Source organism: Salmo salar, chromosome ssa20 (assembly GCF_905237065.1).
Source record: "Salmo salar chromosome ssa20, Ssal_v3.1, whole genome shotgun sequence".
NCBI lineage: Eukaryota > Metazoa > Chordata > Actinopteri > Salmoniformes > Salmonidae > Salmo > Salmo salar.
In genome coordinates this window covers 36,316,781-36,330,871 of record NC_059461.1, presented here as the reverse complement: position 1 = coordinate 36,330,871, position 14,091 = coordinate 36,316,781, and the positions used below count along the sequence as shown (strand labels likewise).

The 14,091-nt window shown below is 42.4% G+C and overlaps 1 protein-coding gene across 1 annotated transcript in view; it reads left to right on the top strand.

Annotated features, from left to right (window-relative positions):
* Window positions 1-14,091, top strand: part of LOC106580521 (zinc finger matrin-type protein 4) — a 201,907-nt gene that overhangs the window by 67,215 nt on the left and 120,601 nt on the right. The window contains exon 3 of the mRNA XM_045703277.1: window positions 5,897-5,986. Within this exon, the coding sequence (XP_045559233.1) occupies window positions 5,897-5,986 (90 nt within the window). The remainder of the gene's footprint in view (window positions 1-5,896; window positions 5,987-14,091) is intronic.

Sequence of the window (14,091 nt, the reverse complement as noted above, 5' to 3'; positions counted from 1 at the left end):
TAGCCTGCTCCATTACCCAGCAGGCCCACTTGTCCGAGCAAAATCAGAACAAACTTAAGGGTTGGCTCATTTAAATCGCTCCAATTAGTTCCCAGGAGGTAGGTCGGCCGGTCTGCCATGACATGACGTTACATAACAGTAACAGCCATATTAGCAAGCAGTTAGCAACATCTGCAGTCATCATAGTGAGCTAACAGGTCACATTATGGCTGTGAGTGAGCAAGCAGTATTGACTTGTAGCATCCAACATGACAAAAAAATATATAGTAATGCCACAGTCATGCAAACAAAAATGAATGTTGTTGGATCTAGATTCATAGAAAATTGTAAGTTAATGAAAATGCTAAGTAATTGCATAGTTTACTGGGACTCTAATCACTTCAGACACAAGGATCATCAACACAATCACAACCTTTTACCATCATGATGATATTTGTATTATTTTGTTTCATGCAGTCTCGCCCCCTGGTCTCTGTATCTGCCTCCCAACTGCCACCCTATTCCCTATTTAGTGCACTACTTTTGCCCAGAGTAGTGCACCATATGTGCCATTTGGGACGCAGACTGCCTCTAGTGGGCAGACAAGGACCAGACCAGAGGGTGAATGGGCTGGGGAATCTGCCCAGGGTCCATTGGGCAGAGAGTAGATTATATCCAGAGGTATCCCCCCTCCCCCAGGGCACAGAGAGCATATAGCCTCTATGATCAACTCACTGATGTAGTGGTAATGCAATATGGATTTTTTTTCTGGCCTGATTATGTCAACTCTGTAAAAACAAAGGCACCTGGGACTTCCTTCCTGCTACCAGCAGTTTATTTATATCGGCAGCAGCGGCTGGTCACGTAGACTCCCCATGGAGATATCATCACCAATGCCATCAGAAGTGGAGATTCTCTATGAGCAGGTTTCACTCTTCTCACAATGGCTTTTCACTCATCCTCCACAACTGTACGTTCTTCTGAGTTTCCCCAGGCTCCTATCCCCATTTATAGTTTGCGCTCCAAGTGGCAACATTTTCCCTACATAGTGCACTACTTTTGAACAGATCCTTGTGGGCAGTTGGTGTCTTTCAGTGCATTTAGGTCTTCTCTTGCCATTGGGTTGGTTGTATGTAGGCTGTGTTCCAATGCTCTAGTTAGTAAAAGTAGAACAGCCCCTTAGCTCATATCAGACGGTGCAGATGGATGCAGCATAGGAGAGTGTCACAAATGATATCAAAGGAAGAGACCGTATCAGAGGAAAATGCTCTCAGAGCATACTGAGAGATTGGCAGAGAGAGAGCCTCTGAATGATCATTTCATTCCCTTCCTGTTATGTGTTTGAGCCTCAATAACCTTCCTCTTGCCACTGATGCCTGATAGTTCATTTTTCAGGCTCAGGGTGCATTAGCCCAGCCATAAACAAGAAAAACAAATAGATTTCTCAGGACCATTCTCCTCCATCTGAGCTGAAAATGCGTTTGTCTGCCATCTCTGTGGTTGTGTCCTAAATTACTATGTATTCCCTATATAGGGCATTACTTTTGACCATAGCCCTGGACCCTGGTCAAAAGTAGTGCACTATATAGGGAATAGGGTGCCATTTGGTATGCATCCTGCGTCTCTGTAAAGACAATATGGGAGTCGTCTGTCTGACTGTCACGCTGCATGGGCGCTCTTCCTTGTTATATCAGAGTGGAAAGAGAAACTACCTCTCTCTTCAAGATGAAATTAAGGTTTTTTCAAGTCATTCTTGCATTGAAACACTTCAACCCCTTTGATCCCTTCCTTAATTTTTGGGAGCTTGGAAACCTGTAGTCGAGTGGAATTATTTGAAGATAAACTGAATGGGGAATCGATTGCCCTCCATCACTCTATCCTCACCTCACCCCTCTTTTCCTTCATCCATCCCTCCGTCCCCACCCTAGCCCAGAAGCTGCTCTGTCTGCTGCCAAAGTGGAGGGATCAATGGGTCTGTGATGTGATAAGGGCCTTTTGCTCCTTTAATGGAAGCTGCAGTAATTATTAATGGAATCCAGTGTCAGACAGGGGCTGGGTCCAGAATGGCACCATATATTCTCTCTTGATATATATATATATATATATATATATATATATATATATATATATATATATATATATATATATATATACACTGAGTGTTCAAAACATTAGGATCACCTGCTCTTTCCATGGCATCGACTGACCAGGTGAATCCTGGTAAAAGCTATGATCCCTTATTGATGTAATTTGTTAAATCCACTTCAATCAGTGTAGATAAAGGGCAGACAGGATAAAGAAGCATTTTTAAGGCTTGAGACATGGATTGTGTGTGTTCCATTCATAGGGTGAATGGGCAAGACAAAATATTTAAGTACCTTTTTGAACCAGGTAGTAGGTGCCAGGTGCCCCGGTTTGTGTCAAGAACTGCAACGCTGCTGGGTTTTTCATGCTCAACAGTTTCCCGTGTGTATCAAGACTGGTCCACCACCCAAAGGACATCCAGCCAACTTGACACAACTGTGGGACGCATTAGAGTAACATTGGCCAGAATCACTTTGGAACGCTGTCAATACCTTGTAGAGTCCATGCCCCGACGAATTGAGACTGTTCTTAGGGCAAAAGGAATGGCAACTCAATATTGTGAATGTGATCCTAATGTTTTGTACACTCAGTGTATATTCTCTCTATATACAGTACACTGAACACAAATATAAACGCAACATGCAACAATTTCAAAGATTTTACTAAGTTACAGTTCATTTAAGGAAATCAGTCAATTCAAATGAATGTATTAGGTCCTAACCTATGGATTTCACATGACTGGTCATAGATACCTTTAAAAAAAGGTAAGGGTATGGATCAGAAAACCAGTCAGTATCTGATGTGACCACCATTTGCATCATGCAGCACGACACATCTCCTTCGCATAGAGTTGATCAGGCAGTTGAATGTTGTCCTATTCCTCAATGGCTGTGCGAAGTTGCTGGATATTTGCAGGAACTGGAACCCGCTGTTGTACACGTTGATCGAGAGCATTCCAAACATGCTCAATGGGTGATATGTCTGAGGATGCAGGTGGAATAACTGGGACATTTTCAGCATCCAGGAATTGTGTACAGATCCTTGCGACATGGAGCGGTGCATTATTATGCTGAAACAAGCGGTGATAGCATCGCATTAATGGCAAGACAATGGACTTCAGGATCTCGTCACGGTATCTCTGTGCATTCAAATTGCCATTAATAAAATGCAATCGTGTTCATTGTCTGTCGCTTATGCCTGCCCATACCATAACCCCACCACCACCATGGGGCACTTTGTTTACAACCTTGACATCAGCAAACTGCTCGCCCACACGATGCCATACACGCTGTCTGCCATCTGCCCGGTACAGTTGAAACCGGGTTCATCCGTGAAGAGCACACTTCTCCAGTGTGCCAGTGACCATCAAAGGTGAGCATTAGCCCACTGAAGTCGACTATGATGCCGAACTGCAGTCAGGTCAAGGCCCTAGTGAGGACAACGAGCACGCAAATGAGCTTCCCTGAGACGTTTCTGACAGCTTGTGCAGAAAATCTTTGATTGTGCAAAGCCACAGTTTCATCAGCTGTCCGGGTGGCTGTTCTCAGACCATCCCGCAGGTGAAGAAGCCGGATGGGGAGGTCCTGGGCTGGCGTGGTTACACGTGGTCTGCGGTTGTGAGGCTGGTAATGCTAAATTCTCTAAAAAGATGTTGAAAGCAGCTTATAGTAGATTAATGAACATTAAATTATCTGGCAACAGCTGTGGTGGACATTCCTACAGTCAGCATCGCAATTGCACGCACCCTCAAAACTTGAGACATCTGTGGCATTGTGTTATGTGACAAAACTGCATATTTTTATTGTCCTCAGCACAAGGTACACCTGTGTAATGATTATGCTGTTTAATCAGCTTCTTGATATGCCACACCTATCAGGTGGCTGGATTATCTTGGCAAAGGAGAAATGCTCACTAAAATTGTTTGTACCCAACATTTCTGGGATCTTTCAGCTCATGAAACATGGTTACCAACACTTTTGCATGTTGTGTTTATATTTTTGTTCAGTATATACAGTGCTTTCGGAAAGTATTCAGACCCCTTGACTTTTTCTACATTTTGTTACATTACAGCCTTATTCTAAAATTGATTAAATTGTTTTTTCCCCTTATCAATCTACATACAATACCCCATAATGGCAAAGCAAAAACTGATTTTTTGAAGTTAGCAAATGTGTATATATATATAAAAAAATATATCAGATTTACTTAAGTTTTCAGACCCTTTAGTCAGTACTTTGTTGAAGCAGCTTTGGCAACGATTACAGCATCGAGTCTTCTTGGGTATGACGCTACAAGCTTGGCACACCTGTATTTGGGGAGTTTCTCCCACTTTTTTCTGCAGATCCTCTCAGCTCTGTCAGGCTGGATGGGGAGCATTGCTGCACAGCTATTTTCAGGTCTCTCCAGAGATGTTCGATCGGGTTCAAGTCTGGGCTCTGGCTGTGTCCGAAGCCACATTGTCTTGGCTGTGTACTTAGGGTTGTTGTCATGTTGGAAGGTGAACCTTCGCCCCAGTCTGAGGTCCTGAGCGCTCTAGAGCAGGTTTTCATCAAGGATCTCACTGTACTTTGGTCCGTTCATTCTTGCATCGATCCTGACTAGTCTTCCAGTCTCTGCCGCTGAAAAACATCCCCACAGCATGATCCTGCCACCATGCTTCACTGTAGGGATGGTGCCAGGTTTCCTCCAGACGTGACCCTTGGCGTTCAGGCCATAGGGTTCAATCTTGGTTTCATCAGACCAGAGAATCTTGTTTCTCATGGTCTGAGAGTCTTTAGGTGCCTTTTGGCAAACTCCAAGCGGGCTGTCATGTGCCTTTTACTGAGGAGGAGCTTCCGTCTGATTCATGGAGTGCTGCAGAGATGGTTATCTTCTGGAAGGTTGTTCCATCTCCACAGAGGAACTCTAGAGCTCTGTCAGAGTGACCATCAGGTTCTTGGTCACCTCCCTGACCAAGGCCCTTCTACACCGATTGCTCAGTTTGGCCGGGCGGCCAGCTCTAGGAAGAGTCTTGGTGGTTCCGAACTTCTTCCATTTTAAGAATGATGGAGGCCACTGTGTTCTTGTGGACCTTTAACGCAGCAGAAATGTTTTGGTAATTCCTTCGACCTCATGGCTTGCTGTTTGCTCTGACATACACTGTCAACTGGGGGACTGTTATAAAGACAGGTGTTCGCCTTTCCCAATCATTTCCAATTAATTGAATTTACCACAGGTGGACTCCAATCAAGTTGTATAAACATCTCAAGGATGGTCAATGGAAACAGGATGCACCTGAGCTCAATTTTGAGTCTGAATATTTATGTAAATATGCTTTCTGTTTTTTATTTGTAATACATTTGCAATAATTTGTTTTCACTTGGTAATTATAGGGTATTGTGTGTAGATTGCTGAGTAAAAACGTTTTATTTAATAGATTTTAGAATAAGGCTGTAACATAACAAATTGTGGAAAAAGTCAAAGGGTCTGAATACTTTACGAAGGCACTGTATAAATTCTCTATATAGTGTACTACTTTTGAGGGCCCATAGGACTCTATGTAGGGTATAGTGTGCCATTCGGTCAGTCACCAGGTTTTTCTTTCCATAATACAATCTCTTAGTAAGTCTGAATCATTCAACCACACAGTTCTCAGATGCACAGTATGGCACTGCTTTTGGAAGACGTTCAATACATGCAATATAAACATTTAATATGTCTTTAATCTAGACATGCAATTCATGTGAAAGCTTTTTGGGGGGGGGGGGTTCAGATCAAGAAAAACACGAATGATGGTCTTTTCATGATGTTTCTAACCTTCATTGTGTTTTATCTCCCCTTTTTTCCTTTCTAGAGTCGGAAACATGCCAATAAAGTACGGCTGTATTACATGCTACATCCCGTGGATGGAGGCTGCCCAGCTAAGAAACTCAGAACAGACAATGTGAGTACGACACTGCCTCTACACAAAGGTGCTATATACAACCTAAAAGGGTTCTTCAGCTGTCCCCATAAGTGAACCGTTTGAAGAACACTTTTTGGCTCCAGGTAGAACCTTTTTGGTTCAAAGGGTTTTACCTGGAACGCAAAAGAACCCTTTTGGAACCCTTTTTTCTAAGAGTGTAGTAGTGTCCATTATACATCTCACTATCATATGTGATTTCACACTTTTACAATAGTAAGAATTGGATAACAGAGTGGAAGTTTTTGAAAAATGCATGGCCCCATAGATAGGAACTCATATCATCTCTGCCTTTGATGCACTCACTGACAGTCAGAGGAGTGTTAAACCTTTCTGTCTTAATGGACATTCCTGTTATTGATTCCTCCTACCCCTGTGTCTTGACCTTCTTGCCTCTTGTCAGAGTGATGAATAGATATGTAGTAACACATTTCTGCTTGGCTGAACCAACCGACGTGGAAGTGACAATGAACTGAAAGCCACATGTTGTCAGAGCAGAGCAGTTTTCTGTTAAAATGCTGTGAAATAGTCATATGTTTGAAAAATTGAAGTTTTTGTATTTTAGAGGAGTTTGTATTTCGCGCCACGCCCATCATTGGATATTGGAGCAGGTGTTCCGCTCGCGGAACGTCTAGATGTAAGAGGTTAAGTGAAAAGGCTGTATCCCAAATGGCACCCTACCCACTGGGTGCAAACCGGTTGTACAACATTGTTTCCACGTCATTTCAATGAAATTATGTTGAACCAACGTGGAATAGACATTGAATTGATGTCATAGTGGGCTTTGGTCAGAAGTAGTGCACTATTAAGTGAATAGGGTGCAACATGTCTCCTATGTAAATGGTATTTTGACACCTGTAATTATGTTCTGCCATCAGACACCGGTTGATACATTTGAGTCATTTATCCAGAGTGACTTACGTGCATACATTTCATACTTTTTTTCTTCTTCTCCATACTGGTCCCCCGTGGGAATCGAACTCACAACCCTGGCTTTGCAAGCACCATTCTCTACCAACTGAGCCACACGGGATACATGTAGGTTGTGATGCTTGTGCTTAAAGTCTTCCTTCTTGTCCTTCTTGGTGGTGCACAATTGGGTTTGTGCTTGCTAGCGTCTATGCGGCTATCTATGCTGACTCAAAGCTTTCACTGAGCCAAGACAAAGAAACAGAGACAAACAGACAAGCTATTTGCAGGTGTGCTTTCTGTTCTGCATAAGGATAAAACCTGCAGCATTTGTGTCTCATCAGCTTTCTGCACAGTGGCTACAGTATCATACTTCTGTGAAATAAGGGTTTATGTAATATTATCATATCAATGTGCGTACGCTGGGCTTTTGATGTTGAGATCCATTGGTGTTGTGGGGAGATGGTGGTGGTGAGAACAGGGCCATTGCACTAGTGTCAGATTGGGAGTGTGTAGATCAGTCAGGAGAAGAGCCTCAGACTCAGGTCTCAACTGTGATTAGTCTGTCTGCCAGCTATCAGTCAAGGAGATCTTCTCCTCTGGACCTGATAAGGACTCCTCTAGGGAAAGAGCTCTATCCCTCTCTCTCCTCCTCCTCTCTTTTCTATTTTTGTGTTTGTCTTTCACTCTCTTTCTCTCTCTCCTCCCCTTTCTCCTCCTCTCTGTCTCACACTCTCTGTACCGCCCTCTCTTTCTCTCTGTCTTTTTCTCTGCCTTCCTTCATTCTGTCTGTCTGTCTGTCTGTCTGTCTGTCTGTCTGTCTGTCTGTCTGTCTGTCTGTCTGTCTGTCTGTCTGTCTGTCTGTCTGTCTGTCTGTCTGTCTGTCTGTCTGTCTGTCTGTCTGTCTGTCTGTCTGTCTGTCTGTCTGTCTGTCTGTCTGTCTGTCTGTCTGTCTGTCTGTCTCAATTCAATTTAAGGGCTTTATTGGCATAGGAAACATATGTTTACATTGCCAAAGCAAGTGAAATATATACTGCTCAAAACAATAAAGGGAACACTTAAACAACACATCCTAGATCTGAATTAAATAAATAATCTTATGAAATACTTTTTTCTTTACATAGTTGAATGTGCTGACAACAAAATCACACAAAAATACTCAATTTAAATCCAATTTATCAACCCATGGAGGTCTGGATTTGGAGTCACACTCAAAATTAAAGTGGAAAACCACACTATAGGCTGATCCAACTTTGATGTAATGTCCTTAAAACAAGTCAAATGAGGCTCAGTAGTGTGTGTGGCCTCCACGTGCCTGTATGACCTCCCTACAACGCCTGGGCATGCTCCTGATGAGGTGGCGGATGGTCTCCTGAGGGATCTCCTCCCAGACCTGGACTAAAGCATCCGCCAACTCCTGGACAGTCTGTGGTGCAATGTGGCGTTGGTGGATGGAGCGAGACATGATGTCCCAGATGTGCTCAATTGGATTCAGGTCTGGGGAACGAGCGGGCCAGTCCATAGCATCAATGCGTACCTCTTGCAGGAACTGCTGACACACTCCAGCCACATGAGGTCTAGCATTGTCTTGCATTAGGAGGAACCCAGGGCCAACCGCACCAGCATATGGTCTCACAAGGGGTCTGAGGATCTCATCTCGGTACCTAATGGCAGTCAGGCTACCTCTGGCGAGCACATGGAGGGCTGTGCGGCCCCCCAAAGAAATGCCACCCCACACCATGACTGACCCACCGCCAAACCGGTCATGCTGGAGGATGTTGCAGGCAGCAGAACGTTCTCCACGGCGTCTCCAGACTCTGTCACGTCTGTCACGTGCTCAGTGTGAACCTGCTTTCATGTGTGAAGAGCACAGGGCGCCAGTGACGAATATGCAAATCTTGGTGTTCTCTGGCAAATGCCAAACGTCCTGCACGGTGTTGGGCTGTAAGCACAACCCCCACCTGTGGACGTCGGGCCCTCATACCACCCTCATGGAGTCTGTTTCTGACCGTTTAAGCAGACACATGCACATTTGTGGCCTGCTGGAGGTCATTTTGCAGGGCTCTGGCAGTGCTTCTCCTGCTCCTCCTTGCACAAAGGCGGAGGTAGCGGTCCTGCTGCTGGGTTGTTGCCCTCCTACGGCCTCCTCCACGTCTCCTGATGTACTGGCCTGTCTCCTGGTAGCGCCTCCATGCTCTGGACACTACACTGACAGACACAGCAAACCTTCTTGCCACAGCTCGCAATGATGTGCCATCCTGGATGAGCTGCACTACCTGAGCCACTTGTGTGGGTTGTAGACTCCGTCTCATGCTACCACTAGAGTGAAAGCACCGCCAGCATTCAAAAGTGACCAAAACATCAGCCAGGAAGCATAGGAACTGAGAAGTGGTCCCCACCTGCAGACCACTCCTTTATTGGGGGTGTCTTGCTAATTGCCTATAATTTCCACCTGTTGTCTATTCCATTTGCACAACAGCATATGAAATGTATTGTCAATCAGTGTTGCTTCCTAAGTGGACAGTTTGATTTCACAGAAGTGTGATTGACTTGAAGTTACATTGTGTTGTTTAAGTGTTCCCTTTATTTTTTTGAGCAGTGTATAATAAATAAAAGTGAAATAATGAACAGTAAACATCACACTCAAAAGTTCCAAAATAATACATTACAAATGTTATATTATGTCTATATACAGTGTTGTAACGATGTGCAAATACTACAAAAGGGAAAATAAATATCGGTTGTATTTATAATGGTGGTTGTTCTTCACTTATTGCCATTTTCTTGTGGCACCAGGTCACAAATCTTGTTGCTGTGATGGCACATTGGTATTTCACCCAACAGATACGGGAGTTTATCAAAATTGGATTTGTTTTCTAATTCTTTGTGTAATCTGAGGGAAATATGTCGTCATACATTTGGCAGGAGGTTAATAAGTGCAACTCAGTTTCCACCTAATTTTGTGGGCAGTGTGCGCATAGCCCATCTTCTCTTGAGAGACAGAACTGCCTTTCTCAATAGCAAGGCTATGCTCACGGAGTCTGTAGATAGTCAAAGCTTTCCTTACTTTTGGGTCAGATATTCTGCCACTGTGTACCCTCTGTTTTAGAATTCGAGTTTGATCAGTTTTTTTTGTTAATTATTTCCAATGTGTCAAGAACTATTTTTTTTGTTCTCTCAGGATTTGTTTGGGTCTAATGGTGTTGCTGTCCTGGGGCCTGTTTGTGAACAGAGCCCCAGGACCAGCTTGCTTAGGGGAGTCTTCTCCAGGTTCAGCTCTCTGTAGGACCAGGACCTAATTTGGGAAACCGTGTGGTAGAGGGTCTATTTTTTTTATTTAACCTTTATTTAACTAGGCAAGTCAGTTAAGAACACATTCGTATTTACAATGATGGCCTAGGAACAGTGGGTTAACTGCCTTGTTCAGGGGCAGATGAGATTTTTACCTTGTCTGCTCAGGGATTTGATCTAGCAACCTTTTGGTTACTGGCCCATTGCTCTAACCACTAGGCTACTTGTCTCCCCAGATGGCAAAAAATATATTAGATATCCCACTTTGACTTTGAGACCAGTAGATTTAGCTACAGTTCTATACTATAAGATACCATAACTGTATTGTCCATTTACATGGGAATTCATCTATTTGAGATGCCTTGTTGATCCAGCTTCAATGCTTTAGGTAAAAACATGTCCTATGTTCAGTGGTTTTGAGCAATAACTTTGCTGTTGGATTTCTCAAATAGCGAGTTGTCTTTGATGACCACGAGTTTACATAAATATCAAAACACCCAAGAGATATATATATATATATATATAGATATATAAAATACACCATGCAGACCAGTAAAATGTATTACCCACTGTAGCGTGCATGCAATCCTCGATAGGGGGATTAGTAGTTATTCATTTCCCTACATGAACAAAATAAACAGCCTCCAAAAATGGCATCCAGGGGAATAGGTTGCTGGAGGTAGCTGGGGCAAATATTTGTTTTCTACGGCTCTATTTTACCTTTTCAGCTGCTTTCAAGATCAAAGCTCCCATGCTGTTGTGTATTGTGGATCGACGGCCTCTGTTATCAGTGTATTCTCTGTGTTAGCAGTGAATGCTGTGCTCTCACGCTCTGAGTCTGTGCTGCTGCATCACTGAGCAACACACCAGACTGGAAAACTGCACTGGTCCACCTTTCATAGCTAAGGTTGATGTTCTGTGTCGTCCAGTGTAGTTAAGGCTGGGATTTTGGCTGGGTTTGTATTGTCTAAAATGTATGATATATTTTTAACCGTATAATTGCTTGAATCATAGATTTAATGAAATCAGAACCGTGAAGGAGAGGTACAGCACCAGTCAAAAGTTTGGACACACCTACTCATTCTTTATTTTTACTATTTTCTTCATTGTAGAATAATACTGAAGATATCAAAACTTTAAAATAGCAACCAGCAGCATACCACCCTGCATCCCACTGCTGGTTTGCTTCTGAAGCTAAGCAGGGTTGGTCCTGGTCGGTCCCTGGATGGGAGACCAGATGCTGCTGGAAGTGGTGTTGAAGGGCAAGTAGGATGCACCCTTTCCTCTGGTTTTCCTTCACTCTGCTGTCCAACTCATCCCAAACCATCTCAATTGAGTTGAGCTTAGGTGATTGCGGAAGTACTCCATCATTCTCCTTCTTGGTCAAATAGCCCTTACACAGCCTGGAGGTGTGTTAGGTCATTGTCCTGTTGAAAAATAAATGATAGTCCCACAAAGCGCAAACCAAATGGGATGTCCTATCTCTGCACAATGCTGTGGTAGCCATGCTGGTTAAGTGTGCCTTGAATTCTAAATAAATCACAGACAGTGTCACCAGTAAAGCCCCCCCACACCATCACACCTCCTCCTCCATGCTTCACGGTGGGAACTACACATGTGGAGATAATCCGTTCACCTACTCTGTGTCTCACAAAGACACAGCAGTTGGAACCAAAAATCACAAATTTGAACTCATCAGACCAACAGATAGATTTCCACCGGTCTAATGTCCATTGCTCGTGTTTCTTGGCCCAAGCAAGTCTCTTATTATTATTGGTGTCCTTTAGTAGTGGTTTCTTTGCAGCAATTCGACCATGAAGGCCTGATTCACGCAGTCTCTTCTGAACAGTTGATGTTAAGATCTGAGGTGCAGTTCATTCTAATAAACTTATCCTCTGCAGCAGAGGTAACTCTGGGTCTTCCTTTCCTGTGGTGATCCTCAGGAGGGTCAGTTTAATCATAGCTCTTGATGGTTTTTGCGACTGCACTTGAAGAAACGTTCAAAGTTCTTGAAATGTTCCGCATTGACTGACCTTCATGTCTTAAAGTAATGATGGACTGTCATTTCTCTTTGCTTATTTGAGCTTTTCTTGCCATAATATGGACTTGGTCTTTTACCAAATAGGGCTATCTTCTGTATACCATCCTACCTTTTCACAGCACAACTGATTGGCTCAAACACATTAAGAAGGAAAGAAATTCCACAAATGAACTTTCTACAAGGCACACCTGTTAATTGAAATGCATTCCAGGTGACTACCTCATGAAGCTGGTTGAGAGAATGCTCAGAGTGTGCAAGCTGTCGTCAAGGCGAAGGGTGGTTACTTTGAAGAATATTTTGATTTGTTTAACACTTTTTTGGGTTACTACATGATTCCATGTGTGTTATTTCATAGTTGTGATGTGCTAACTATTATTCTACTATGTAGAACATTGTAAGAAAGAAAAACCTTTGAATGAGTAGGTGTGTCCAAACTTTTGATTGATACTGTATGTTTACGTTGATGGAAAGTGTTTTATCAGTGAGAAATGTCTGGCTTGTTCAAAAGTAGTGCACTATATAGGGAATAGGGTGCAAATTTGGGATGCACACTGAGTATTTACATCCACTACATTTTCTCTAAGCAACCAGATATGGAGGGGCATTGGCCTATGACTTAAACTACAGATAATGAGTCTCGGAGATGCAGCATATTCCAGTTTCTCTCAGCCTTGAACATCCCACAATGAGCAAGTTTTTTTATATCTCATAACGTCACAAGCCTCTGATATCAGCATAATCCAGTGAAAAATAGCTGAGTTAGATAATTGAATGCTCTTTCATTTTGTGGAGATGAGATCATTCAGATGAAAAGCAAAGCAGATTTGACATATAGCAAGCAGGGCGGGAATATATGCATATTTAATATATTACTACCTGGAATAACCTTTGTGTAGTTACTTAGCAATGGAATTACAAAGAGTCAATTAAGAAATTATGAGATTGTTTTAGAGCATGGTTTTTCATTGTTTTCATTTACTTTCTTTGAAAGGACATAGTGTGTGAGCATTCATGCTTACATATTAGTTCAGGGAGTGCATACATAATGGGGATGAAGGGGTCTCGTATGCTGCAGCAATTCCCTTCACTTAAGGCACCACAGGCTGAAATGACATTTTTGCTTCTACTCATCAATTTTGAGATTTGTTGGTTTTTTTGGTCCATTAATATTAGTATTTTCAAAAAGTTAACATAAAAAGTTCAAAACTTGATGAAAATGTTTATTTTCTTTAGTTTATCATACTACTGTCCTCAACATTTTAATGAATGTTAACCACTTAGAAATGTACATACATCAATAATTTCAAAGCTCATTACATTAAATTACACATAATTTAAAAGGCCATTTCGTAGAGTGTTACAAATTGGACTATATTTAGTAACTTACTTTGAAGAGATGGTGATTGGGTCTAAATAGTTGTTTGCTAGTCTAAATTCTGTGTACTTGTCTTTAACTGCCATTTCCTGAAAGTCAGACTCTTCCCACACGCCAACATTTTTTCTCAGCTTCTGAAGCATCTGCATTCACCAAATGTTGTGTGGTTATCCTTAGATATATTCTCCCGACTTGCCCAGAGGGATATGTTGAAATGTTGTACATTTTGCCACATAGGAAAAACGTGGCAAAAATGCATTTTACGTACATCTTTAGGATTTTACAGGTAGAATGTCCTGGAGTGACTTAACAAAGTGAAACCAGAATATTTAGGCTGACTTCATCCAATGTTCAGATTTTCTTTTGGCGCAATATGTGAATATGTGCATATTTTGAGATATCACCTCATTTGCAGATTTTTATAAAATATTTTGGATTGTTTTATTCAAAAAGGTCTTACATTTGTGTCTA